A 27760-nucleotide genomic window follows, 5' to 3' on the forward strand; every position below is an offset into this window, starting at 1 on the left:
AAGCTTCTGGTATTCTGTGGGAATGAGGCCCTTGTGACCCGACAGCCTTATGGCCGAGCTTCAGGAGATCCATTATTAAGGGAGAGACTTCTTTCAGGCTTAACAGCATGGGAAGGAAGAGCAAGAAGCCAAGCTTGGACCGGTAAGCCATCCCCAGGTCCACAGTTTCACAATGGCCGTCATGCAGTCCGTGGGCAGTAGCAGCTAGCCTTCGAGTAAAAGCTGTTCAAGCACCCCCCACCCTTATTGAAAGTCAAAGCTGACCCCGACAGTAGATGAAGAGAATTTCCCCTTCCCCACTAATAAACTCTATAAATTCACATACACAACTTCATTCGTAGCTACAAGGCCGGTGCATATCATTAAAAACAAAAGACAATTGTCCAGCATAAAACAACAATCATCTTTCACAAACAGACACGTCTGTTTTCATTATTTCCCTTTCACGTGTAAAGAGTTAAGTGTTAAATGTTAAACAGCAACCACCTTGAAATGCCACATATTAAAATGCTTAACAAGATGTCTACCCTGGTATATTCTGAGGTCAATCAAATCAAATAACGTAAAAGGGAAATGCCACTCTAGGGTCTTCATGTACAGTACGTATTACAATTAGTATGCACTACTACACCCACACACACTATCTTTTCACTAGTGAAGTTACTCTTGACCCGTTAGTATGGTTTGATATTTACACACTAATTCCCTCTAGATTCCACATAGCTACTTTATCATAAGGTGACTCCGGGGAGGTTGCATATACATGATAATAGTGCCACAGGTGGTTTCTGTTCAATTCCTATGACTTGCTGAGAAACCTCTTAGAGGGGCACCTGACCGCAGCCAATCTAACCAAAGGCCTAGATTTCTGAACACTATGGGTATTTGGACTTTTGTTAAAATCAGAACGCCACGTCCAGTAGAGCTGTTACAGCCAGGTTTAACTAAATACATGATTAGTCAACCAGTGTCTCTCTCTTTGTGATGGTGACTTCTCATACTTGGTACCACATAGATCCTTTTAAAATTATTCCTCTTAAAAAAAAAAAAAAAAAAAAATTGTTCTCTAGAGAACATGTAATAAATTATTCCACAATTAAAATGGGTAGATTAAGACCAATCTTAAGAACCACAATATCAGTTCAGTAGTCATCTGTCTGTACAGCGTAAGCCAACTTCCATGAACATAATTGATTCAGTCATGCCCACGAAGCATGGCCCATCCCTTTGTTACCAGACGGTTATTTACACAGGTTAGAAAGAGAACAAGTAAAGTGCCTACTAGCCAATCAAATGCAACCGTTCCTAGAGAGGCATGGTTTGATTGGACACACAACAACACAGGGGTTGTGATTTTGTGATTGGAGGGGGAGGATACAAAACATAACAAGGTGCCGGAAAGATCCTAAATAACTTCAACAAAACCTAAAAAAAAAACTCATTGCTTTTCAAGGGAGCAATGAAATTAAAAATGCTGATAGGAGGAGGAAGAAAAAGAAAGATGTAAACAAAAACCAAAAGGTTTCTCTCAACGGGTCCTGCCTAGACCAGTTCTGCCTAGAAGAGTTCTGCCTGCATGAGGGGGGGGGGGGGGGGGGGGGGGGGGGTTAGATGACTTCCCACTCGTCCTCCATGTCGTCGTTGCTAAGGGAACCGGTGGAGGGGTGTGGTTTGGGGCTGTGGGGCTGCAGGGCTTTGGTGAGGCGCTGGGTCAGGCCACCTGCCGGAGTCACGGCCCACAGCTCATCCAGAGGAGTCACTGAGGGGAGAGCAGAGGGAATCAGTCCATGCACATCAATACTGAACACACACACACACATATACACAGACATGTGGTTAAACAATGAAACCAAACACACATACAACCCCCCCCCCCCACACACACACACACACACATACATGATGATTACCAATTAGCCAATTACACTGCACTGCAAACTTAACACATTGATCTGAACACTGTGAACAACCTCAGCCCTGAACCGAAACACTTGCGTTCACTATTCACCAAAACAGTGCTTACAGTAAGCTCATGCACGTCTACACAGGAGAGACCTAGAACTGCACTCATGCAGACTGTGAAAGAGGTTACACAGGTACGCTTGGGTAGGTGGCTCATTCAAACAATCACCTTTGTCCCACTTCTTCCTAACCTTTGCACAGATTCCAACCCTGATGTTCAGCAGATAACGATGATGTTTAAAAGTCTTGGACATAGGATAATATTAACATAACATAACCTTGACATAAACCTGATAGCCAATCTATTTTTCACAAACCCAACTGGTGAATGAATCTGTATGGGATTTCATTATGTCTTCATGTATTTTATTTGAGCCCGTCAGTGACAGTCATACTGAAATGAAACCCTGGAAGAGGCACTTCCGTCTCCAGGGGCGCAGATAGCACTGGGGACGGGGGACGGGGGGGACAAGTCCCCCCCAGTTTCATAGTGACCCTGATCCATCCCCACCACTCTCCATACGTGAGGCCACAATCATCAGTTAATAACTCTGCACAGCTATGTTAGCGATGTTAGCGTCCCCCCTCCTCTGCACCGCTGGTCGTCTCACCTGTTAGCCAGCTGACCAGGCCAGGGATCTTCTTCCAGTAGTCTCCTGCGGGGTTTTTATCTGTGATGCCGTACCGCCTTGCCACTTCACCGTTAGGGCACCGTACCCACACTGTCCTCATGCCCACCGCAAGCTGACTGGCCTGCAGACCTACAGACAGACAGACAGACAGACACAGAGACAGACAGACAGACAAACAGGCAGACAGACAGGCAAACAGACAGACAGAAGGACAGACAGACAAAAATCAGACCTGGACAGCCCACTTACTCTACACACTGTACTGTACACACAATAAACTACATATTAATGACCTTAATGTATTTTGGTCATGTTGGATATTTCCAAACCCAGTAGAAGAAAAATGTTGTACATGTTTAATTTATGCATAACTTATATATCTATTTATTGTCAACAAAACTACCCAAAAACCCATATAAAACACATTATTATTTTATATTATTTAGAAAAAGAATAATCAATGGCACCTAACACAGAAAGATTATTCACCAAGGCATTAACTATGCTTTATCAGTTTATTGAGTTTTTGGCAGCCCCCCAATCTAAAGGGAGAACTATTTATACTTTATATACATTGATATGAAATGATGAATAAACATCAATTTTGACTCAAAAGACGTGCTTGTATGCTAAACAACTGCTTGTGAAATACCGCACATTAAAAGCTAAGAGTGCAGACTCACACTGGCTGTTTATTGAGCTAAAAATCATTCTTAAGAGAATGTGTGTGTGTGTGTGTGTGTGTGTGTAAAATTTGAAGCTACAGAAATATGAATTGACGTGCTTGTATGCTAAACAACTGCTTGTAAAATACTGCACATTAAGCGCTAAGAGTGCAGACTCACACTGGCTGTTTATTGAGCTAAAAATCATTCTTAAGAGAATGTGTGTGTGTGTGTGTGTGTGAAATGTGAAGCTACAGAAATATGAATTGACGTACCTGGAATGTGTTCCCAGGCCGTGCCCACTGGCATCTCGTCAGTGATGCCCACCCTCACGTGCACGTTGGCACGGCTGTCCAGCCCCCACAGCATGTGGTCATTGGGGCTGGTGTGCACCCTAACCAGCTGCACTCCAACCGGCTATACACACACAGACACAGACACAGACACAGACACAGACACAGACACAGACACAGACACAGACACAGACACAGACACAGACACAAACACAAACACCCACACACACCCACACACACACACACACACACACACACACAAACAAATCAATGCACATTAAGAAGCTTTCTTTTTTTATAACAATATCTTGTTCTGAAAAACTGGTGTTTTGAATATTTAAAATGCTCAGGTGTCACAGTATGATTAAAGGCAAATCAGAGACACACCCAGAAAAACATGGTAATGAAGGCTTTGCTCAGACCATGACACTCTGTCAATACTCAAGTCCAAGCTGAAACATGTAGCATGGACACATGTATCTGGAGTTTTGAGTTTTTACTTCAATCTCACAGGCACGGTCACACCAGTGTTGAGCTCTCAGCAAGGATTAGGTATCGTGCTCTTCAGATAGCAGCTCGGCTCAGTGACGTCAAATGAGCCATATTTGTGGCGCGTGCGTGCGTGTGTGTGTGTGTGTGTGTGTGTCTGTGTGAGTGCTTTTTGTAGATAACACTGAGACAAGCCCCTCAGACTCACGTCACGTTAGGAGGTTGTGGTTAAGGTGACTTTCTGGTGAGTATGTTTGGCAAAGGGTGTGTGTGCCATGAACGTGAGGGGGGTGTTGCTGTTATCTTGCATACACACACACACACACACACACACACACACACACACACACACACACACACACACACACACACACACACACACACACACACACACACACACACACACACACACACACACACACACACACACACACACACACACACACAAACAGCTTCAGTCAGCAGTCAAAAAGTCCCATTTCAACTCATCACAGGTCTTTCTTGTCTTGAGGATGCCCATCAAGGTCCTTAGATTTGTTGTCCATTTTGTTTGTGTGTGTGTGTGTATGACAGAGTGCATAACAGACCAACTTTGCTACCTGTCCTTACATCAATTACACTGAGCATACGTATAGTGTGTGTGTGTGTGTGTGTGTGTGTGCATACCAGAATAGGTGAGTCAATGCAGATCCAGGCAGGGAGCATCATGCTGGGATTGAGAGGCTGCGTCCCCACCCTGAAGTACACCATGCCGCAGGAGTCACTCCCCCACACATTCTGGCTCCCGCACGACATGCTCACCAGCCTGGCATGCCCTGATGAAACACACACACACACACACACACACACACACAATCAATAAATAAATCATCTTAAAGGGAATTTAAGATGATTTCAATTTGATTTTATTTTTACAAATTTTACAAATTTTCCTACTTAAAAAACAATCGAAATCGGTCCAGTGGCAACCGCAAAACAGCTATACAATGGAATCCTATGGAGCAAGCAGGCACGTCGAAGTAAACCACTTGTTTAAGCCACTGATCAGCTAATACATATTATTATAAGGGTCTGACAACATGGATCCCCAGAGATACGCCTGCGTCTGTATAGAACTGTAAAGAAACTGTCAAAAATGTCTGTACGTACGGTCTGTTTGTACGGTCAGTGTTTTACCTTCTTCTCTTCCAGTCTCTGATTGGAGCACCCCATTCAGTGCCTGTAGCTGATTGGAGCACCCCATTCAGTGCCTGTAGCTGATTGGAGCACCCCATTCAGTGCCTGTAGCTGATTGGAACACCCCATTCAGAGCCTGTAGCTGATTGGAGCACCCCATTCAGTGCCTGTAGCTAATTGGAGAACCCCATTCAGTGCCTGTAGCTGATTGGATCACCCCATTCAGTGCCTGTAGCTGATTGGAGCACCCCATTCAGTGCCTGTAGCTGATTGGAGCAGCCCATTCAGTGCCTGTAGCTGATTGGCCTACTGTGTGGTGCTGCAGTGGGCACCCAGAGTGGAGCGCCTCCCTTCGATGATCGACTTCAGCCACTGGATGGGGAGCTACATAAGTTTCTTTAGTTTCTTTACAGACATTGGGGTAAACATCTCTGTGGGAACTCTTTCCATGTTGCCGGACCCTTATTGCAAAGACGTTTTGTGGCGGTTTTAGCGTTCTAACTCAATACTGGACCGATTTTGATTCGTTTTTGTCCCTAGTAAAGATTTCAACCCAAAAGATACAATCTAGGGCCCAGGTGTATTTTCAAATTTAGTAGTTCCCCTTTAACGGACTGGACAAGAGAACAGTGGATTATCGCTGCTTTTTTGCATAGCCACAATACACACCCAATACACACAGATATGAAAAGCATAAACAAATGGTTATCTGAAATTATATTAAAACTGAGAGAGAAAAAAGTTACACAGAGAGACACAGATCAGGCTATCATCATTTCCACACACACTCTCTCTCTCTCTGCCTACACACACACACACACACACACACACACACACACACACACACTTATAGGCCCCAAAGGAGCCAGTGGGGCAGAGGGTAACCTGACCTGTCACCTGCCTGCCCTCTCCAGAGATCCCTGCACACACAAACATGTCACACACACACACACACGCACGCACGCACGCACGCACGCACACTCGTCACACACACACACTCGTCACACACACACATCACCATGGCCGAAAACATGCATGTCTTCACCAGCCTATATGACAAAAAGTCCCCTTCCTGTCACAGAGATGATAAATGATGGCCCCTCCACAGGCTGCTCCTCTGGGCCTGAAGGCTCACATGTTTTTGAAAAGGCAGCGAGTCCGCCTTGCAACAACGCCAGAAACCAGACTCCTTCCGCAACAACGGATACCAGATTCTATTTCGCTGGGGGTAAGAAAAAAAAGCAGCAGAAAGTAGACCACTTAGAGAGCGCAGCGGGCGGCCGACACAGCGAACTGAACGAGCCTGAAACGTAACTAGGCCAGGGTCACGAGCACGGGTCCCTCAGTGACTCCTGGGAGGAACACGGTGTTCCAAAATACATCGACGCTGGCACCAGCCAACTTACGTGCGCTATAGCTGAAGTGCACACAGAGTAGAATACTATCAGTGCCGTGTCACGTGTCATGATACGTTGAGCCTACATTGGCTTCTCCAAATGGGGTTGCCTTGAAGTTATTAGAGTTAACAAAAGGTGTCTGAGCTGTGGCTCCATGTCATCTAATCACTTCGACTGACTGACAAACCTGTCTAGGCCAATACACATTGAAGCAGACTTGTTATCTGTTACTGGAGAGGACCTTAAACAAATGTCTCAATACTAGTACAAAGAGGTCGTTCAGACTGGTGACTGAAGGTCATCGTGCCTCTGTTCTGATTAAGTTAACCTCACTGCAACCAGTGGAGAACCTGCAGAGATTCCAAAGGTCTTAATACCAGCGGTTCTATCACTGAGGTCCTGCCACTGAACTTTTCAAATAGAACTGTGGAACTGAGGAACCAGTGCAGACAGAACTCCAATAGAGCCATATGAGAGGTGTTTACGTTGCTGGGGCAGCTGTGACTATAACACACACACACACACACACACACACCACATACACGCACGCACACACACACACACACACACCAATGCTGTTTACTTTTTTCTAACCAGAGTGCCTTGGTCAAAACAGATCCTTGTCCGTCCAGGGAATGTTGACCCTGTTTAGCTCGTTGCTCTGGAGATGAACTAGAGTTGAGGCGTAGTCTATCCTGTGACCATTCCACCTATGGCTTTTAATGGAGCTTCAGACTCGCAAGGGGCAAGGGTCTGTATAAGTCAAATCATAAGGCCAGTGGGACAGAGGAACGGGCTAAAAATGTGTCTGCCATCAGCGGGCCCACGGAGCTCACACACACACACACACACACACACACACACACACACACACACACACACACACACACACACACACACACACACACACACACACACACACACACACACACACACACACACACACACACACACACACACACACACACACACACACACACACACACACACCTCCTCCTCCTCCTCCTCCTCCTCCCAAAAACGGGCATGGCTACAGCTGCTCTCATCACATGCTCCTCTATTTGTAGACCCGTCACGGACACATATACATTCACACACATAGACACAGTGTCTTGCCCCATGTGTGTAAGCAAACACACAGTTCCAGGATGTCCTTTCAGGCCCATCAATCTCACATTAACCCTCTTTAGCTCTCCTTACTAAATCAAACCTTTATAAATGCAGATTTTACTTTTCCTTTAAGAGTTTTAAAACAAAAATGAATTGTCCGTATACACCTTTGTTCTAGGGTTGTTTGTGTATTCTCGATAATTATTATTATTATTTTTTTTTTTTTTTTTAAGACACATTTATTTTGCCCACTCTTTGGGAAAATGTTAGCCTGACGATGTCATACTCATAATTCTAGTCAGAATATGAGTCTGATACTACTCCATTGAGCTGTGATTATGGGGCGTGTTTCAACGAACCTTATACTTATTAGCAGGCTAGCTACTATGTGTTTCAATGGATTTTTGGTCTAAGCGTTAGCAATAACCTAACAATAATGGTATAGAGAGCTTCAGTTAAGACTTACAATACTCTGCAACATTCATGTTGCACATGCACAACTAACCGAGTCAATGTAGAAATAAAAAAGTTGTGTAGATAGCTTAATTCACATAAAATAATTCCCACTAACAGGCTCCAGAGACGCCGCCATCTTGATACGATTTCGAAATTACCGTTAATTCAACTCAAGCATCTGTCCATCATCGTATAAAGCCCGCCCTGACAATTTGATTGGATAGATCGTTTCGGATCTCTGATAATTTCTCCCCAACGGAGCAGTGCCAGACCGAACTTCCAGACCAAAAATGTTGTGGGCAGGGTTCGGTCTGGTATCCAGGCTAAGTCCCAATGCCAGTTACAATTATATAAGAAACAGAATCATTTCAGCAGTCTGAACGCCATCCATGGAGTATGCTAATAAAGCAAAAGTAATATGCAAGCCATTGTAAATACAAACAGTCCAGAATGCAATGTCATGCCAGAATGCAATACATACCAAAACCTATACGTAAGTGAGACTCACCTGGACCACATTAATGTTTTAGTATGTTTTTGGATTCACATTGCATTCAGTAATTCTCAATTACATGACCAAGAAGGGTGCTTTAATAAATATTAATATTTCAGCAAAGCACAGAAAGACACACACGCTAAAACCTTCAGGACACCTAATCCGCCATTGGTTTAGAGGGCCATGTCTCAGATGAACAGCACACAAACACATACACACAAACACACAAACACACAGACACACACACACACACACACACACACACACACACACACACACACACACACACACACACACACACACACACACACACACACAATGGTGAAACATGATTGAACTGAATCATTATTTGAATGCTTTGACTTAAAGAGCCACAAAGTCGGTGTTTTTTTTTTGTGAATCTACAAGTTCTTTCCCTCTCCCTGTTCTCCCTCTTTCTTACACTCCCAGCCTCGAACCTTGACCCATCACATGGGGACGAGGACCTTCTCAGAAAAACATCTTATGCAAGAACCACCTGGCCCTGTAAAAATATAAACACGTCCCTCAACAGCGAGTTTGGACATGTGAGAACCCCCTGCAGTACCCCCTCCACGCCCACGCCCCCCTCCTCTCCAGGCTGTTCCTGAGTCAACCCCCCCCCCCCCCTCTGAAATGTGTCCCTATCAAAGTCAGAATGTCACACTGTGTTACTTCAGGGCACGAACACCATGACTGACAACTGCATCTCTGTTCTCTGTCACTGCAACTTTTTCCTCTTCCAACACAGGTTTTACAAAGCCACCACTACCTTCAATAGACCACTACCTTCAATACTACAGAGCATGCATGTGTGTGTGTGTGTGTGTGTGTGTGTGTGTATATGTGTGTGTGTGTGTGTGTGTGTGTGTGTGTGTGTGGGTGTGTGGGTGTGTGTGTGGGGGTGTGTGTGTATATGTGCGTCTGTGTGTGTGTTTGTGTGTTGTGTGTATGTATATGTGTGTGTGTGTGTATATGTGTGGGTGCCTGTGTGTGTGTGTGTGTATGTGTGTGCATGTGTGTATGTATGTGTGTCTGCATGAGGTGCACAGAGGTGGGTCAGGCAGGGGAGAGATGGATAACATCAACTGAGACGTGGGTGTGTGTGTGTGTGTGTGTGTGTGTGTGTGTGTGTGTGTGTGTATGTGTGTGTGTGTGTGTGTACATGTGTGTGTGTATGTACATGTGTGTGTGTGTGTGTGTGTGTGTATGTATGTGTGTCTGCATGAGGTGCACAGAGGTGGGTCAGGCAGGGGAGAGATGGATAACATCAACTGAGACGTGGGGGTGTGTGTGGCTCGGTGGGGGGTGGCGGTGGGGGCGGTTGAGGTGACCCGTCATGTGTCAGCGAGGGATACTATGTTCCCCACGCAGCCCGGTGTCACTCCTGACCTCAGTACTGTGTACCTGACACCACAACAGACCACTGACATTTCAGCCAGCCCCTCCAAGAATTTACCCAGTCCTGGCACCCGTAGCTGAACATCACGGCCATTTGTACACACAGGACTGCCTCCAGTGAAAATATATAATTACCCATTTAGCGCACGGAAGCACTCTGAAATAGTATTTTTAAACTACTTAATGGGACAGACAGTGTTCTCTGAACAGCTGTTCTAGGAAAATCATCCAGACACCAGGGCTTTATCGATGCCCCCCCGCCCCCTACCTCCCCCCCCCCCCACCATACCCCCCAGAGCTACATTTAGCACCCATGTGATCAACAGGGTATGTGGCATTTCCTCTCTGCTTATGTAACAGACTTTGTATGTGTGAGTTTATGTATGTGTGTGTGTGTGTGCATTTGTTAATGAGTGTGAGTGTGAGTGTGTGTGTGTGTGTGTGTGTGTGTGTGCATTTGTTTGTGAGTGTGAGTGTGTGTGTGTGTGTGTGTGTGTGTGTGAGTGTGTGTGTGAGTGTGTGTGTGTGTACACACGTATGTTTGTATTTGTGTGTGAAGCAAGGCAATGACCCTCATCATTTGGAAGGCAAACTCATGGTAGCCCTCTGTGGGTGTGTGTGTGTGTGTGTCTGTGCGTGTGTGCGCATTTGTGTGTGTGTGTATGTGTGTATGTGTGTGTGTGTGTGTGTGCGTGTGTGTGTGTGTGTGTGTGTGCGTGTGTATGTGTGTGTATGTGTTTGTGCGTGTGTGTGTGTGGGAGTGTGTGTGTGTGTGTGTGCATGGGTATGTGCGTGTGCGTGTGTGTATGTGTGCGTGTGCTAGTGCGTGTGTGTATGTGTTTGTGAGTGTGTTTTTGTTTGTGTGTTTGTGTGTGTATGCGTGTGCGTGTGCGTGTGCGTGCCTGTGCGTGTGCGTGTGTGTGTGTGTGTGTGTCTGCGTGTGTTTGTGTGTGTGTGTGTCTCTATACTCACCAAGCTGGCTGAGGTCCAGCAGGCTCCAGTGCATGCCGGTGGGGCAGCCCACGGTCAGGGAGCGGATGTGGACGCGGCCATGTTGGTCCAGGCCCCATAATGCATCCTTGCATGCGGAGAGATGCACCATCTCAGTGTCCGGGGGGAGCTGCACGGTGGAGGTGCGCAGCTGCAGGTCCCCGTCCCAGATACAGAACAGATCCTTCCTGCTCTGACCCAGCCACAGGAAACTCCCTACACACACACACACACACACACACACACACACACAGACACACACACAGAGCACACACACACATTTACATTTAGTCATTTAGCAGACGCTTTTGTCCAAAGCGACGTACAAGGGAGAGAACAATCAAGCTAAGAGCAATAAAACCTGGTGTAACAATAAATATTAAATACACACACAGAGCACACACACACACACACACACACAGAGCGCGCGCACACACACACACACACACACACACACACACACACACAGAGCGCGCACACACACACACACACACAGACACAGACACAGACACACACACCCACACACACACACAAACACACACAAACACACACACACACACACACACACAGACACACACACACACACACACACACACACACACACAGAACAACCGCAAAGCCATCACTAACCAATGGGGGAAATGAAAACAACACCTTTTCATCCAAATCCATTTCAGGATATCTAATGTCTTTCTGTTTGTGTGTGTGTTTGTGTGTGTGTGTGTGTGTGTGTGTGTGACTATTGTGAGCAACTGCCTTCACATTAATACTATGAACAAAACAAAAAATCAAAAACATAATTTTTGCCAAGTGGTGCAAACACGATGAATACCATGGTTAATTAGCATAGAATCAGAAACAGCCAGGAAGCTAAAGGATTTGGGCTTTGCAACAATGGAATCCATCGTAACACACGCAACTGTGCAAAGTTATCCTTGTCCATGCCTAAAGAGAGTAGCACTAGAAACTAAACAGGCTTCTTTTTAAACTAAACCAAATGTTGGTTTGTTGGCATATGTGGCAACCGGGGTGTAGCTAAGGGTTTCACCTTCTTTAGAGGGTACAGCTGAGGAAAAGACAAAAGCCCATTTAGTGGCAGACGCTGTTCCTCTTGGGACCACGCTCCTCCAGTAAGTACCTGTACACACACACACACACACACACACACACACACAGTGTCCAGATAAGCAGATAAACAGCAAAATACAGAATGTGTTTGTTGATGTCTATGGTCCAAAGGTAGAACAGTATCTGTGATGTCCAGACAAAGAGTTCAGAGTTTGGTTATCAGGGAGTCATTTCACAAGCACATACAAACACCAACCATTTTAAAGCAGCACAACGGATAAAGCTAAAACTAACGAAATCTCTTGAAATGTGCTGACTTTGACATTATGACAAAATAGTTATTCAGCGACTATCCTTACACAGTCAAACATCAAACAAGTGCAACACAAGACAAAGCAAGACGGCAAATAAGCTACTTACTAGCTCGGCAGACAGTAAACGAGTCGGGCTGCGGCAGGCAAAACTACATAACGAAGTTATAGGCCTATGGACCCTGGTAAGGCAATGGCACGGAGGCGATTCTCCATATTAAAAATCATTGTAGCGCCACAATTTTTTTCAAGATGTTTTTTTTTAGGTAAAACTGTGTATCCTAACCCTAATCCTGAAGTATAATTGTTGCATAGTGTTACTTTAACAGTTCTAGCAAGCCCTGGGCTGGGAGCCTCAGCAGCATAAACACCACACCCTCTCACTTGATTGGGTGTCCCAAACACTCATACACTGGGGCTTTAGACGCGATTGGTCATGCTTGGACTACATCGTAATTTCATTGGCTGTCTGGCGCTGATGTGTGATTTGATTGGTTAAGCTTGAGCTGCCCTGCCCCCTACCTATGAGGCTGCCTTTGGCCACGTGGAAGTCATTGCGTCCGGAGGCGATCCACACGCCGCTGCCGTTGGTGCTGACCAGGCTGGGCTGGCACTGCGAGTGCTGGGAGAGGAACGCCACGCGCAGGCACTCCGCCACCCGGTTCACGGGCGCACGAGTTGCCGTGGCAACGCTCTGCGTGGCATGGATAAGCGTCTGGAAGAGACTGCCCTGGTCGAACACCACGTAGTCGGTGATGCTTACCTGCATGGTGGTGGGGGGTCGGGGGAGATGGGAGGTGAAATGAGGGTCAATTCACAGTTGGACTGAGGTGCTGAGTCTGATGTTCTGATTTTTCCACTTGGCTACACACTGATTCATTACCTAACCACACTTGCAGCTATGTCTACAGCATGGCTCGATATAGGTTCAAGACGTTTCTCATTTGTCTAAAATGTATGTATGTATGTAACCTTGATATATTGAAGAAATAACAGCCATTCCCTCAAAAGCAGAATGATTTCATGCCTGTGTCCACTAATAAACCAACAGAGGCAGGCTTGACCTGTAACACCTTTGATCTGTGGTCCAAGGATGAGAGCAGTAGTAGGCTATAGGTGGGGTTTAACCCCTAAGTAAATCAAGTTTGTAACTTTACACTGGAGTAATCACAGAATGGATACATCCCCTCCTTACCAACTCCTTGATCTTTCAAAAAGTTAAAATTAAGAAAAATAAGTGAAAATGTCCTGTCCCAAACAAATAGATCTCAAGTGGCTTAGCAAAGCTAATGGCTATTGTTACAGGCTCACTGCAGGACTGGAATGCTATTGGGCAAGACTATATTCTCAGTACTGTCACTGATACATAACCTAGCCATATGTGCCATTCCCTGGGTTGACAATATGTATCCATTCACAATATATTCAAGCCATATTCTTTAGTGTGTTGGAAAGAGACTTTGTAATAATTAATTATATTTGTTGTGAATAGTTAATCCCATTTTAGTTTTTCATTGGGGTAATGTTTGTAATATTTCTGTGAATGGAAAGAGACTTTGAAAATGTATTAATGAATTCAATTTTGTTTTTGTACCTGGATTCACTACAAAAAAAAAAAGATGAGTTTACTTCCATATGTGCCATTCCCTGGGTTGACAATATGTATCCATTCACAATATTTTCAAGCCATATTCTTTAGTGTGTTAGATGTTTATTATTACCTCCGCCAAGGAGGTTATGTTTTCGCCCCTGTATGTTTGTTTGTTTGTTTGTTTGTTAGCAGGATTACGCAGAAACGCATGGACCGATTTCCATCAAACTTTGTGGGGAGATTGGGTAATATAATGGCAATAATTGTGTAGATTTTCAGTTGTCAAGGTCAAAGGTCAAGGTCACAAGGCGGAGGTTTGCATTCTCTGAATGCCCCCATTATTATTATTATTATTATTATTATTATTATGTGTTTACTTCCATGCATGTCGGACAGCTGTGCTTACAACCTCACCTGCCACCAGTGCTGGTCCTCTCCCTGGGGCAGTTTGGGGGAGATTCCTGTCCTGAACCAAAGGCTTCCATTGGTGTCCAGAGCCCACAGAGTGTTATTCTCACCCAGCGCTATGCACATTGGCTCCAGGGGTTGGTTCTCACTACTCACACACACACACAGACACATTTGTGCACAAAAAAACACACACACACACACACACACACACACACACACACACAGACAGACAGACAGAAAGAGAGACACAGGCAGACAAAAACAAACAGACATGTTGGGTTATCTGTCTTAAAGTAAACTAAGTCTGCCTTCAAAGAGCTCGCTACAGGCTCACACTTACCTGATTTTGTCATTTTTCCAGACTTCTCCCTCGGGGCAGTAGGAGTTGAGCCCCTCCCTGTAGAAGAGCCCCCGCTGTTCGCTCAGCGCCCACACCACACCGGCCCTGGCACACACCTGCGCCAACGGGCACGGGCACTCCACCTTCACCGAGCGGGCACACGGCCGATCCACACTCAACCCTGCAAACACAAGCATTGCAGTAAGTACACACAAGTGTACAGTACCAGTCAAAAGTTTGGACACACCTTTAATTTTTTGGAGAAGTGTTTACTTTACTTTTATTATTTTCTACATTGTAGATTAATACTGAAGACATTTAAACTACGCAAGAACACATATGGAATGACGTACTAAACAAAAAAAGTGTTATCTAAAATGTAGAAAATAATAAAAGTAAAGAAAACACTTTTCAAAAAAAATGAAGGTGAGTCCAAACTTTTGACTGGTACTGTATAGTAATTCTACATACAGTACGCGTACACATTATGGAGTATGGACATACTGTACAATGCTCACTAATCACTTTAATAGATTGAAAACGAATATGAACAAGCAGACGCATTACAGTGTAAGCTTGCCACACACCATTAAAAAACAACTTGTCTAGTTTATTAATGTTGCTGTATGAAATCTTAAAACTGTCCATCAAAACGTTTTTGTGGTAAATTTTTTTTAAGTTGGTACTCAAAACCGGAGTAATTTTTGGTGGTCTGTATCCACATGATGTTTAACCTTACCAATGAATCATAACGGATTAAGCTGAAATGAATACTGGATGACATAAAAGGCCACTTGATCTGTGTTCCTGTATTCATGTAACTATGAAATACAGTAGAACAGGATATACTGTAGATCATGAATGACTGAGTGTGTAACAGTAGAACAGGGCATGGATCATGAATGTGTGTGTGTGTGTGTGTGTGTGTGTGTGTGTGTGTGTGTGTGTGTGTGTGTGTGTGTGTGTCTGGCCAGCTGGCTGTGTGTATGACCTCTAGCCTGCCTCGTCAGTTCGACTGTTAGTGTTCTAGCTAACATGTGGATGACCTCTACTTAGTTTGGGCTTGTGAGAATGAATAGCTGGCTGCGGCTATGTGTGTGTGTGTGTGTGTGTGTTAGTGGGCATGTATTGGGAGAGAGGAGGGTACTGTGTTGGAGCATATGTGTGTGTGTGTGTGTGTGTGTGTGAGGACCAACTGCCCCTGATCTTGTGCTCAGGCTAGTTATGTAACGTTTAAGCAGTTAGATCACACCATTGCAGCAACTTGCCTGCCTACATGCACGCGCATACACACACAAACAAAAGCTCACAGACACGGTCTTGCCTGGCCCCCTTCAAACGTGTCATTCAAGGATGTCCTTTAAGTCCTATCAATCTTCTATTAACGCAACGTCAACTAGTTTAGACTGACACTCAACATCACTCAAAAAAAAAAAACACTCTGAGACTCTCCCCCTGCCTCACACACACACAAAACCCACTAGTTTTAAACAGCCCTCACTAAGTCATCCTCTTAACCCTTTATTAGCATGCCCCAACTGTTTAAAGGTGCATGAAACCTAGCATCCGACGCTACCACACTGCATTTACACCGTCAATAGCTTTATTTAGATAGTAAAAACATCACAGTAGGTACAGTAAATCTGAATCTGACATGCAGTCATGTCAGCAGCAAAACCAACTGATGTAAACATGTATAGGATACATTCTCAATGAGAGGACTATTACTGGGAAACAAGCTGGACATTCAGATGACTTCTGAATCCATAGCGCCATCAAGTGGAGTCAAGCTGAACACAAGGACACTCAAAGCCTATGGATTCTACTGGAGTTCTTGGCATTGAGATTTGTGTTTGTTTTTTTTGTAGCCTACTTTCATGTCTTTTAAATGTACAGTGCAAACTAAAGAAAGCACGAATGATTTCAGTCTGTGGCAGGCTTTCCCAAACCTTCGTCTTTATGTGAAGCTTACAAACCGGATACGCGCGCACGTGTGTGTGTGTGTGTGGTGTGTGTGTGTCCAGAGGAGATTGTGGGCTCTCACCTGTCTGCAGGTACAGGTCTCCATTGGTGCGAATGATCCAGGCTGTGTCCTCGCTAAGAGCCACGCAGGCCGTCTCCGTCAGGGCCTTGTACCAGTGCCTCTTCCCCTTGATGGTGACCTTACCGCAGGCATACGCCGTCATGGTCTTCTGCTCCACCTTCCACAGCAGAGCGCCTGAGGAAAACAGCAGCCCTTTGAACCCCCGTGCTCTCAACATATACACAATCTATTCTGGAACTTGTAATGCAAAAGATCAACCATACAGTCCACAACCTAAATGTTTGAATCATCAGAGCCCTCAATGCCATCACAGTATTTGGCTCACAATCTGTTTTGGTGTCTTAGACTTACACTGCGATTCTGTCATTACCACTCTTTCAGAAGCAACAATTTACACTTAACTCTGAGGACTAACGACTGGCCAGTAGACGGTCCAAATGACCTCCTTCCCATGCCTTCTTATAAACAGGCTCAGTTGGCATCTCAAGTATATCTTTGTCATATTTAATTCAATATCACACGTGTGAAAACATCTCAATATTTCAGCGCACTCGCTCACCAATCTTCTCCTCTCCTCTGTTCATGCTACTGATACGTTACGGTGTAAAGACTCAAATAATAACTTCAGACTCAAAACAGCACGCCACATCACGCTCTGCAGAACGCAGGCAACACTACAGTTACAGAGAGCAGTGCTATTACTTATGTGTTTCATCTAAACCTTGCCTGTCCTTCATGCTTTTGCACACTGTTATATAGGGCCAGATCTATCCTGTACCTGTAAACGCCCCACTACCTGTGTACATGTTCTCCCTATGTGTATTGTGTGTATTGTATTTATTGTTATTCATGTATGTATGTTACTGAGTTAAGTGTAAGCTACTGGATGACCTTAATTTCCCTCGGGTTCAATAAAGTATCCATTTATCTATCTATCCATCTAAGTAGAAGCAAAATGCGGATGTCTTCCAGACCTGAGGGAGACAGTGCCACCTGCTGGACGTTCTCCTCAAACTTTTGCCAGGTGAGCACGCCGTTGGGCAGCGGGGTGCAGTAGAGGCTGCCTTTGAAGTCCAGACACCACACGTGTCGCTCGGTCACCACCAGACTCAGGATGCCGCAGCCAGGGCCGGAGTATCCCATCCAGCTCTCTGCCAGCTGCAGGAACAGAGAGACAGGACAGGGTGGGAGGGACACAGAGAAACAGGACAGGAGAGACAGGATAGGAAGCAGGAACACACAGAGAGACAGGACAGGAGAGACAGGAGCACAGAGAGACGTGACAGGAAGCAGGAGCACAGAGAGACAGGATAGGAGAGAGACAGGAAGACAGGACAGGGTGGGGAGGACACAGAGAGAAAGGACAGGGTGGGGAGGACACAGAGAGACAGGACAGGGTGGGAAGGAGGATAGAGTGGGAAGGACACAAGAGAGACACGACACAGAGAGACAGGACAGGGTGGGAAGGACACAGAGAGACACGACACAGAGAGACAGGACAGGGTGGGAAGCATCAGCACAGAGAGACAGGGCACAGAGAGACAGGACACAGAGAGACAGGACACAGAGAGACAGGACACAGAGAGACAGGACACAGAGAGACAGGACACAGAGAGACAGGACAGGGTGGGAAGGACACAGAGAGACACGACACAGAGAGACAGGACAGGGTGGGAAGCATCAGCACAGAGAGACAGGGCACAGAGAGACAGGACACAGAGAGACAGGACACAGAGAGACAGGACACAGAGAGACAGGACAGGGTGGGAAGGACACAGCGGTCACCATTTCAGTATTTCAAATGACGACAGTGAGCTGTCCAAATAAAATCAGGAAATAAGATCAGGTAAAAACAACACTGACATCTCAATAGCAGGAGATGAAAGGGAATACAATCCTAATTCCTAATACAACCACCTACTTATGTGACATCTGAGGCAGCATAATCAACTAAATGATTGACGTTATGCTTGTAGACAATGTGTACGATACAGTGTGTATACTTGAAGTACACCTGCTTTGTGTTTTTTTTATCTTAAGGAAGGCAACTCATACTATTTAAAGTCAAGTTTACACGGAGCCGAGTTTGTCTGCGTCTGAAAAGAAACTAATACAGATAGCCCTATCGTTAAGACGAACACTCTCTATCCGCACACGGTATCTGCAACGTTTCGAATCAAGAGTTAAGACTAAATGGTACTCATCATAGTTCATAGTCAGCACCTAACCTGGTCTGCTTTGTGTAACCTGGACTCTTCTTGTGCGTGCTGCTTGATCCCCTGCAAGCTCAGTGCGTCCAGCCCATCCCTCAGCCGCTCGTTGGAAGTGGAGTTGAGCACTCCGTGGCCGTAGATGTCCTCGTCATCACTCGAGGGCGACGGAGAAGGCTCGGGTGACGGAGAGTATCCGAGCGGCCGGATGGGGAGCTCCAGAGCGAAGGCCTCTGCGGGGTCCTGGGGGTCGACGGGGTCGGCAGGGTCTGAGGATTTGGCGTCGTCGTTGTCGTCGGCAAGATCTGTGAACACGGAGCTCGTGTCCTCCATGGGCTCAGGCTCCTCGGACGCCTGCATGTAGGAGAAGGTGCACTCCAGCAGCAGGTCCACATCCGGGGTCACGACCTCTACCGCCTCAGGGGGGCCGCCAGACGAGGAGTCGGGGTTGCCTTCGGATCCCTCTGCCGAGTCGCTCCTTCCATCCTGGTTCTCCTCGGGCTCCGCAGCGGCGGCTGCCGAGTCCAAATGTTTGCTGCCCACCGGGCACTCCATGTCGCCAGAGGGGACGGCTGATGAGTCTCTGCCCGCTGGAGAGCATTGGGCAAACGGGTCTGTGGTGAGATTGGAGTCCGCGGTGGTCGGGGTGCCCTCCTGGTCGGGCGACGTGTTGCTCCGGAGCTCCAGGCTGCTGCACATGAGGCTGGTGGGGTCCGATGATGGGGCCTCGCTCAAGGGGGTGCCGATCGCCTCGCTGCCCTCCGGGCCGCACCCCTCACCCGCGTACATGCTCTCTGACCAGCTGCTGCGCTCCAGGACGACGCGGTTCCCACGACTACCGCTGCTTTCTGTGTGGGGAAAAATGAACAAAGGACAGTTTGATTACTTCCTCTCTCATAAGGTTACGACTCCAACACCTAAGAAGGTTCGCTGGCATTTCTCTACATGTTTTTTGTTCAAGCAAGATGCTCACGCTGCACTCTCACACTGTGTTGCCTTACGCAAAACATGAACATACACCTCTCCTAATCTCCATCCATGACAAACACACACACACACACACACACACACACACACACACACACACAAACTCCTTCAGTCACAAACACACACACACACACACACACACACACACACACACACACACACACACAGACACACAGACACACAGACACACAGACACACAGACACACACTCCTTCAGTCACAAACACACACACACACACACACACACACGCACACACACACACACACACGCACACACACTCACACACACACACACAGAAAGAAGCCTCACCATGCCGCCTCCTCTTGCCCCTCTTCTTCACCCTGATGGCCTTCACCACCAGCTCCTGCTGCAGCTCCTCGGGCGTCAGCGTGCTGTAGCGGCTGCTGGAGAGGTCAGAGGGCGAGGGCGAGTACTCGCACGTGCCCGGCATACTGTCCCAGGACGTGACGGAGCTGCTGCGGCTCCTTGACTCACTGATGCCCGCGCTGGTGCTCCAGATGCCCTTCAGCGCCAGCAGCTCGCCCGGCTCCAGCCGCTCCATCAGGCCGGTGCCTCGGGACGGGTCCGTGCCCGTGCCGCCGCCATCCTCCTGCACCTCCTCCACCTGCTCCACCTCCTCGCCCTCTCCGGCGGGCCTCTCCTCGGGCTCGGCGATGATGGCCATGGTCCTGATCGGCTGAGCCACCTCCACAGCGCCGTTTGGCGCGAGCAAGATGGTGGGCGCGGAGAGAGGGGAGGTGACACGCATAGAGAGCTCCGACACTGAGAGAGAAACAGGATGGAAGAAGAAAGAAAAAGACGTGTGAGAAAGAACCCAAAAAAGAAAACGGCAGACACGGGATGTAGCAGGCCACGGGACAAAACGTTTCTTGAATCTAAAGGTGGTGAACTGATTCCCGAAATGTTTGCACTTGTGCTTTAAGTTTCTGGTCTAGTGAAGCCAATAAACCACTTTTGGATGAAAAACTCTATTTTAAGGTACTTTAAGGTACTTTTTTGAGAGTGAGCTTCGGCCTTGATTTTTGTCTATGTAACTTTTTCGGAGCCAACGCACTGATACAGACAACAGCCACTGTCAAAAGCGCAGATCTTTTCCGTGAATATTAGATTTATTTTTTGGGCTTTTCTGGCCTTCAATCGATAGTTGTAGTGTAGAGTGGGACAGGAAATGAGAGGGAGAAGAGGTGGGGAGTGGACAGGAGAAATTACATCAGGCCGGAATCGAACCTGTGTCCTCCATCCCGAATATTTCTTTCTAAAGGCAACCATTCGATTTTTTGTCGACAGCACTAACATGAAGAAATCAATTCACTCACAGTTGGAGGACAGTCCCTCGGGACAGTTGGAGATGCGGAAGATGTCCCGATCCCCTTTCAGGATGAAGATCTCATTTTCCGTGCAGGAGACAGACACAATGTCCCCACAGCTCTCCAGCCCGCCAATGATCACCTAAATAAGGATTTGTAAACAACCACAAATATTCGACATTGAAATTACCTGGATTATTAGATTATATTTCAATTTTTTTGAATGGATTAGATTATCAGATACATTATTACATTATTCAAGGATATTTAGGTTGATAAAATTATCTGCTAAAATAAGAATATAACCACTTTTAGCAACCGCGTCTGACTCAGAGATGCAGAGCAACCGCAATGAAGGGGACCTTGACATAGCAAAGCTCCTGGGAATGCATCCTGGCGGCTGTTCTTTTATTAGCTTAGAACACACAGCTCAGTTGCCTCTGCAATGCTTGTCTGGAAGCCCTCAGTTTTAAACAATGCTTGTCCCTAAGCTAGAATGAATCCCTGTGCGAAGTGAAATATGGAGTGTATTACCACCATTTTAGGTTTTTATGCCCTTCGCAAGAGAGCCAATGTTGTTCAAATAATTTTTAACACAACTGGGTCCAAGCTTCCTCAGCTTCTGGAGGGTATTTTTAGTAAAGGTTTTGTGCAAAACAACAAGACTAAAAAAAATGAAGGCATCAGAACAGACAGACAAAACTATCACAAAGTCTGATCCTGATGGGTGAAGTTTCTGGGCTACCTGATTGGTGCAGTCCAGGATGTAGACACTATACTCATACCTGATTGGTGCAGTCCAGGATGTAGACACTATACTCATACCTGATTGGTGCAGTTCAGGATGTAGACACTATACTCGTACCTGATTGGTGCAGTCCAGGATGTAGACACTATACTCGTACCTGATTGGTGCAGTCCAGGATGTAGACACTATACTCGTACCTGATTGGTGCAGTCCAGGATGTAGACACTGTACTCGTTCCAGCTGAGCAGCCAGCCCTCCTTCAGGAAGCAGCTGACCAGGCCTAGCTGTCGGTCGGGCGGACGGTAGCCGCCCGTGGGCCCCACCCGCGGGAAGAGCTGGAACTGGGGCACCTCGGAGTTGAAGAGGGGCCTGAGCACGTGCGTGTCCTCCACGCGGCCCCTCACGTCCGTGCGCCACAGACGTAAGCCAGGCCGCGATGCGTACACTAGCAGGTCGCTCTGCTTGCACAGCCCTGGCTGGAAGCAGGCCCCGAACTTTCCATTACTGAGAGAGGGAGAGGGAGAGGGAGAGGGAGAGAGAGAGGGAGTGAGAGAGAAATGGAGCGAGAGAGAGGGACAGAGCAAGAGAGAGAGTGTGTGAGAGAATGAGGGAGAGCGGGACAGAGAGAGAGAGAGAGAGAGAGAGAGATGGAGCGAGAGAGATAGAGAGAGGGAGAGAGAGAGGGATGAGGATAAACAAACAGAGAGGAAGAGAAGGTGAAGAGAGCGGAGAGACAATGGATAGATGACAAAGGGCCCAGGGTGGCAGAGAGAGGGTGAACAGAGGACAAAGAGAAAAGGACGAGGACAGGGAAAAAAAAAATTACAGCAATTTAGACCAGCTCAATAGCCGAGGCTGGCAAGACAGAGTATCACCAACATCAACATGACACACAGCCAGTTACTGATTGGGTGAGTGAGATTCTAAGAACACAGAGCTAACTCAAAGATGTGCATTTACATCAGAAAAATACAGCCAGAGCACATGCGTACACAATATGGCAACAATAACCATATTGCATGTTAGAAGAGACGTTCTGCATTAGGAATTCCCTGCATATAAATATTTATTACAGATTCCAAAACAGGTGGGGTGAGCAGATGGTAGCCAAGGGTAATAAAGAGTGCCACCTGTTGGCTACATGTAGGGGGTGAAATAAGGAGCATTCGATTTTTGCTGATATGACATCCTCTTAATTTAGTTCCACTGAATCGTTGTTGAGCGCAAATCTTCACTCTCTTCTAGATTGTGCTATTACAGCTGGGATGTCAAAGCAGTGAGAAAATTGCAGTGATGCGTGTGAACACAAAAACAGGGTTGCGGACTTATTGGATACCGGAAAGTAGAACACAAAAAGTGATGTGTTGTTTCTAAGTGTCAGAATCAACTTTTTCTTAGGATTTTTAAGGGTTAGGGTTAGGGTTTGGGTTAGAATATAAGGCTTAAAACTAGGTCTCGGTACCCCTACCAATGCCTGAAAGTACGTTCCACTTCCTGAACCCCCTGTGTATGACGTTATATGACGCAGATATTCTACTTTCCGCTATCCGATAAATCCGCAACCAAAACTCCAAGAGGATCTGAGACTTCATAACAAGCACTTGTTTGTGGTGAAACTAGGGGTGCAGAGACCACCGAAACAACGCAGATTGTTCTAACGGTAACGGCACACAACGGCATGTATGCAGTGAGGTACCTCTTGCGGGGTTTGGTGCCCAGCGGTTGCATAGTCTGGTCCTGGGTGTAGAAGAGCAGCGAGCGGTGGTAGGTGGAGACTAGCAGGACGCGCTGACTGTAATCCAGCTGCACAATGGCAGAGGGCTCCTCTAACAACATCACTGGGTTACACACACCCTGGGGCACACAAACACACACATATTCACACATATTCACACATATTCACACACACACACGAAACACACACATTCACACACATATTCACACATATTCATACACATTCACACACATTCACACACAAACACACACATTCACACACATTCACACACATGCACAGAATGGTAAAATTGTCTAAAAAGCTTTCTTGTGTGTATTTCCTGAGAGCACGTTTATTACCCCATGACTCAGTGTTAAATAAATAATCAAATAAACAAAAAAATAAAAATAAACAAATAAACTATTGATATTTATTTCAAACACATCTGCGCTATTCTCGTGCGGCACCATGCTGAGGTCTACCATTTTCATCCCCTCTGATAAGTGGATGAAAAACATCAGCTTCTTTAGGCAAGTGTTATGAATAATGATCATTCTTGGCCAACATACTCCATTCTCTGTGGCAGTTTTGAGTGTGAGGTTGCATTACATTTACATTTAGTCATTTAGCAAACGCTTTTATCCAAAGCGACTTACAATGTATACACATTTTACATTTACACTGATGGCACACTGCACATCAGGAGCAATTAGGGTTCAGTGTCTTGCTCAAGGACGCTTCAACCGGGAATCGAACCTTCTGATTACTAAACGACTTCTCTACCTCCTGTACCACTTTCGCCCCATTGATGAGATTTAGGCAAGTGTTATGAATAATGATCATTCTTGGCCAACATACTCCATTCTCTGTGGCAGTTTTGAGTGTGAGGTTGCATTGATGAGATTGGGAAACAGGCCAAGCATTTGGACACATAGCACAGCTGGAGAGTCACCTGATCCAGGTCGACCGCAGAGAACACTACTTTGCCCTTGTCGTCCCCAGAGAAGAGCTTCATGCCGTTAGCACTCCAGGCCAGTGCCGTGACTGTGCCCTTGTGAAGTCCAACTACATCAAAGCGCCTCAGCTGCAGGGAGGGAAGAAGTATTTTAATTAAATCTGACCTACTCACGCAATGCGACTGAGATTAATTAACATATTCGCTGGTTGAGGAGGATTTGACAGGGTTTTGGTTTAAATTTAGCAAGCTAAATACCTGAAAAAAACGAAAAGCTTACAAACATACTAACTGGTGCTATAGAAAGCAATGCTACAAATGTTTTTTTTTTTTTTCAGATTGTTCCATTCAAGACCTGGATGGCTATAAGGAGCGACAGGTGATTGTATGCGTCCTTCACCTGACCATACACTATCATAATGAATATGAAGATGATTCCAAAAGTAGCTGCCAATAAAGACATACCCCCCAAAAGTGGCAAATTGTTGCATATTTTTCATTTAAGTCATACAAATGTTTTCACCAAAAAACAAGGTGGGTCAACCATTTTGAAATGAAATGAACCTGACTTCCTTTGTCTGTCTGCAAGGACTGTGCTCATCAAACTAAAGGCCTCTTGCCTGAGGGGGCACCTGATTGTACTTTTTTTAAAGTCAACTGAGGTCAAAAGTACAGTTTGGCCTCATCATTTTTCTCAAAGGTTCACAGGTTTTACACATTAAAAGTACATTAAAACACACTAAAACAAATTAAACACAAAAAGATAACAGGAGAACATAAAATGCACGGAAGATCAGGCATACCTAAACCATAAGAGTCAAAGGGCCAACTGCCGCACGCAAGTCTAGCAGGAAACAATTCAATCACATTTTTTGAAGTAGTTTTGCAAATCAACATGATAACATTTGTTATAATTTTTTTTCCATTACATAGGAGTCATTGCAGAGGTAAACAATGCAGAAATACAGAACTAAAAAGTAACAGTTACAGGAGTGGTCCCCAGCGACCCACCTGTTTGTTCCTGCCAGGCAGCTGGGAGACCAGCTGGAAGAAGGTGACACGGCCTGACGCGGTGCCTACTGCTACCAGGTCATCAAAACAGCTCAGCAACTTCACAGCAGTAATGGCCTCAGACTTTCCCTGGGAGGAGGGGGAAAAGATAAAAAATAAACCTGAAAACTTTTTTTTTTAAATGTTTTATTTAAGTACTTTAGTGTGGCATTGTGTCGAGTTCTGTCAGTCAATAGGTAAGTCATTCTGAGAGAGAATATAGTGTTCTTACCTCTAAATTGTATTTGTTCATCTGACTGATTCGCCTGCAGTACAGATACAGCATGCCAATACTGCTGCCCACTGCGATGTAATCACCATTACTGTCCAGGGCCGTCAGATAGACAAGCACCGAGCGGAAACCTTTCTGGACTTTGGCAGGAATGGCATTGAGTAGGTAGTAGAGCGGAGAGAACTCCTTCAGTGGAGCAGTGGGATTTGGTGTTGCCATGGTGGCCTCAGAGAGATCCGCTTCTGTAATATGAAAAGTATGAATTAAAACTAAATAAATTAATGTGTCAGTAACTTCAATTTTTTTTCTTTGCGTTAGTTTTGGTGGACAAACCATCACATGAAGAATATTTTACATGGTGATACACATTCAACAACGTTTGTGTGACAGTCTCTCTAGTTCTATCAGAGATGACCCAAGTTTGAGGCATTTACTTACTGTTATCAATATGACCGTTAAATTGGCTCCGGGCATAATATGAATTAGCGCGTGGGGGTATTATGATTAAAAGTAAAAGTAAAAGTAAAAGTAGGCCTCATGACGCAGAAACATGTGCTGTGTCAGTGCGGACTTCCTGTTCACTCCTACGGTTTATGAAGGCTACTCAGTCTGAATCAAAACCGGTGCCTCTCACGCGACAACAGCAGGTGCGACAGGAGACACTCAGATCACGACAATGAGCATCGCGGTTTGATTTTCAGACGTACATGTAGAAATTAGTTTAAAACACATGTCCTGTGCATGCACCCTGCCTCGGACAACACGAACTCATCCAACACTAGGCTAACTCGTGTGCTGGCTGGTGGCTGCACACGCCCTGTCACTGTAACACACTGCTCTGAATAATGACCAACATTAAGGGAATACGAGTAAATCCGGAACATATACCTACCTCTTATTAAGAAACCTACAGACAACCGTTTCGTAAGATCTGTTGGTATTCATACAAATTACAACAACTGGCCATACTGTCAAACAACCAACGCTGTCGCTAGCTGGGCACACGTTATATGCAGCCTAATATTACATGGCATGGGCTACATTTTAACGTAAGATCATCTTTGCGAATTATAATGTATCAACGACATGGAGGAAAGCATAATCTGGCAGACATGTTAAAATTAGCGATGTATGAACATGCATGGTAACAAAAGAAGTGAGATAACGTTTTGGTCTCACCCGATTCCATAACAGAAGCAGTTATCGGGCTAACGACCAGCTGTTAGCCCGGGGGCAGCATAGCAAGTCAGCTAACGTTACTTGCTTAGCTGATGTTACAGGTTCTGAAATTATTGACAGTAAATGTCAACATTTCCTGCAAACTTACGATTTGTAAAAAATCTTCTGTACTTTTAAGGCACAAGTATTGATGCCAGTAACACAACAAGCTGGTAACGTTGACCGAAGACATTAAAGATGCGGATCATGGTTGACAATGCTTAGCATTCAGTCTGTCAACAACAAATGCACGTACAATTTCAGTCCAAAACATTGAATGTTGAAGCTATATCTACGCAATGGGCTACTGCCACCAAGTGTGCCGGAGGATTGAATGCGAAAGCATGGAGACGTTTTCCTTTCAGAATTCCGGCCAAATGACGTAGCGCACAGTTTGTGGCATACATAATGTCCTAATCCCAGTGTCCCCACTACCCTCAAATACTTATTGATCGGAACTAGATTGCC

At 45.8% G+C, this 27760-nt stretch overlaps 1 protein-coding gene across 1 annotated transcript; it reads right to left on the reverse strand.

The window, feature by feature from the left end:
• Positions 1 to 1607: 1607 nt before the first annotated feature.
• tecpr2 (tectonin beta-propeller repeat containing 2) lies at positions 1608 to 27363 on the reverse strand (the record flags this gene model as incomplete). Its single annotated transcript, XM_080850769.1, has 20 exons — positions 27254 to 27363; positions 26075 to 26316; positions 25804 to 25932; positions 24790 to 24921; positions 23820 to 23977; positions 22321 to 22627; positions 21385 to 21517; positions 20357 to 20830; positions 19079 to 19908; positions 17825 to 18008; positions 16851 to 17024; positions 14807 to 14987; positions 14470 to 14611; positions 12987 to 13227; positions 12134 to 12223; positions 11068 to 11301; positions 4708 to 4856; positions 3535 to 3676; positions 2574 to 2723; positions 1608 to 1759 (listed from the first exon to the last, which is right to left on the reverse strand). The coding sequence occupies exons 1-20, from the start codon at positions 27261 to 27263 to the stop codon at positions 1608 to 1610; spliced, it is 4254 nt and encodes a 1417-aa protein (XP_080706895.1). The 5' UTR covers positions 27264 to 27363.
• Positions 27364 to 27760: the final 397 nt, after the last annotated feature.

Source organism: Sprattus sprattus (assembly GCF_963457725.1).
Source record: "Sprattus sprattus genome assembly, chromosome: 13".
NCBI lineage: Eukaryota > Metazoa > Chordata > Actinopteri > Clupeiformes > Clupeidae > Sprattus > Sprattus sprattus.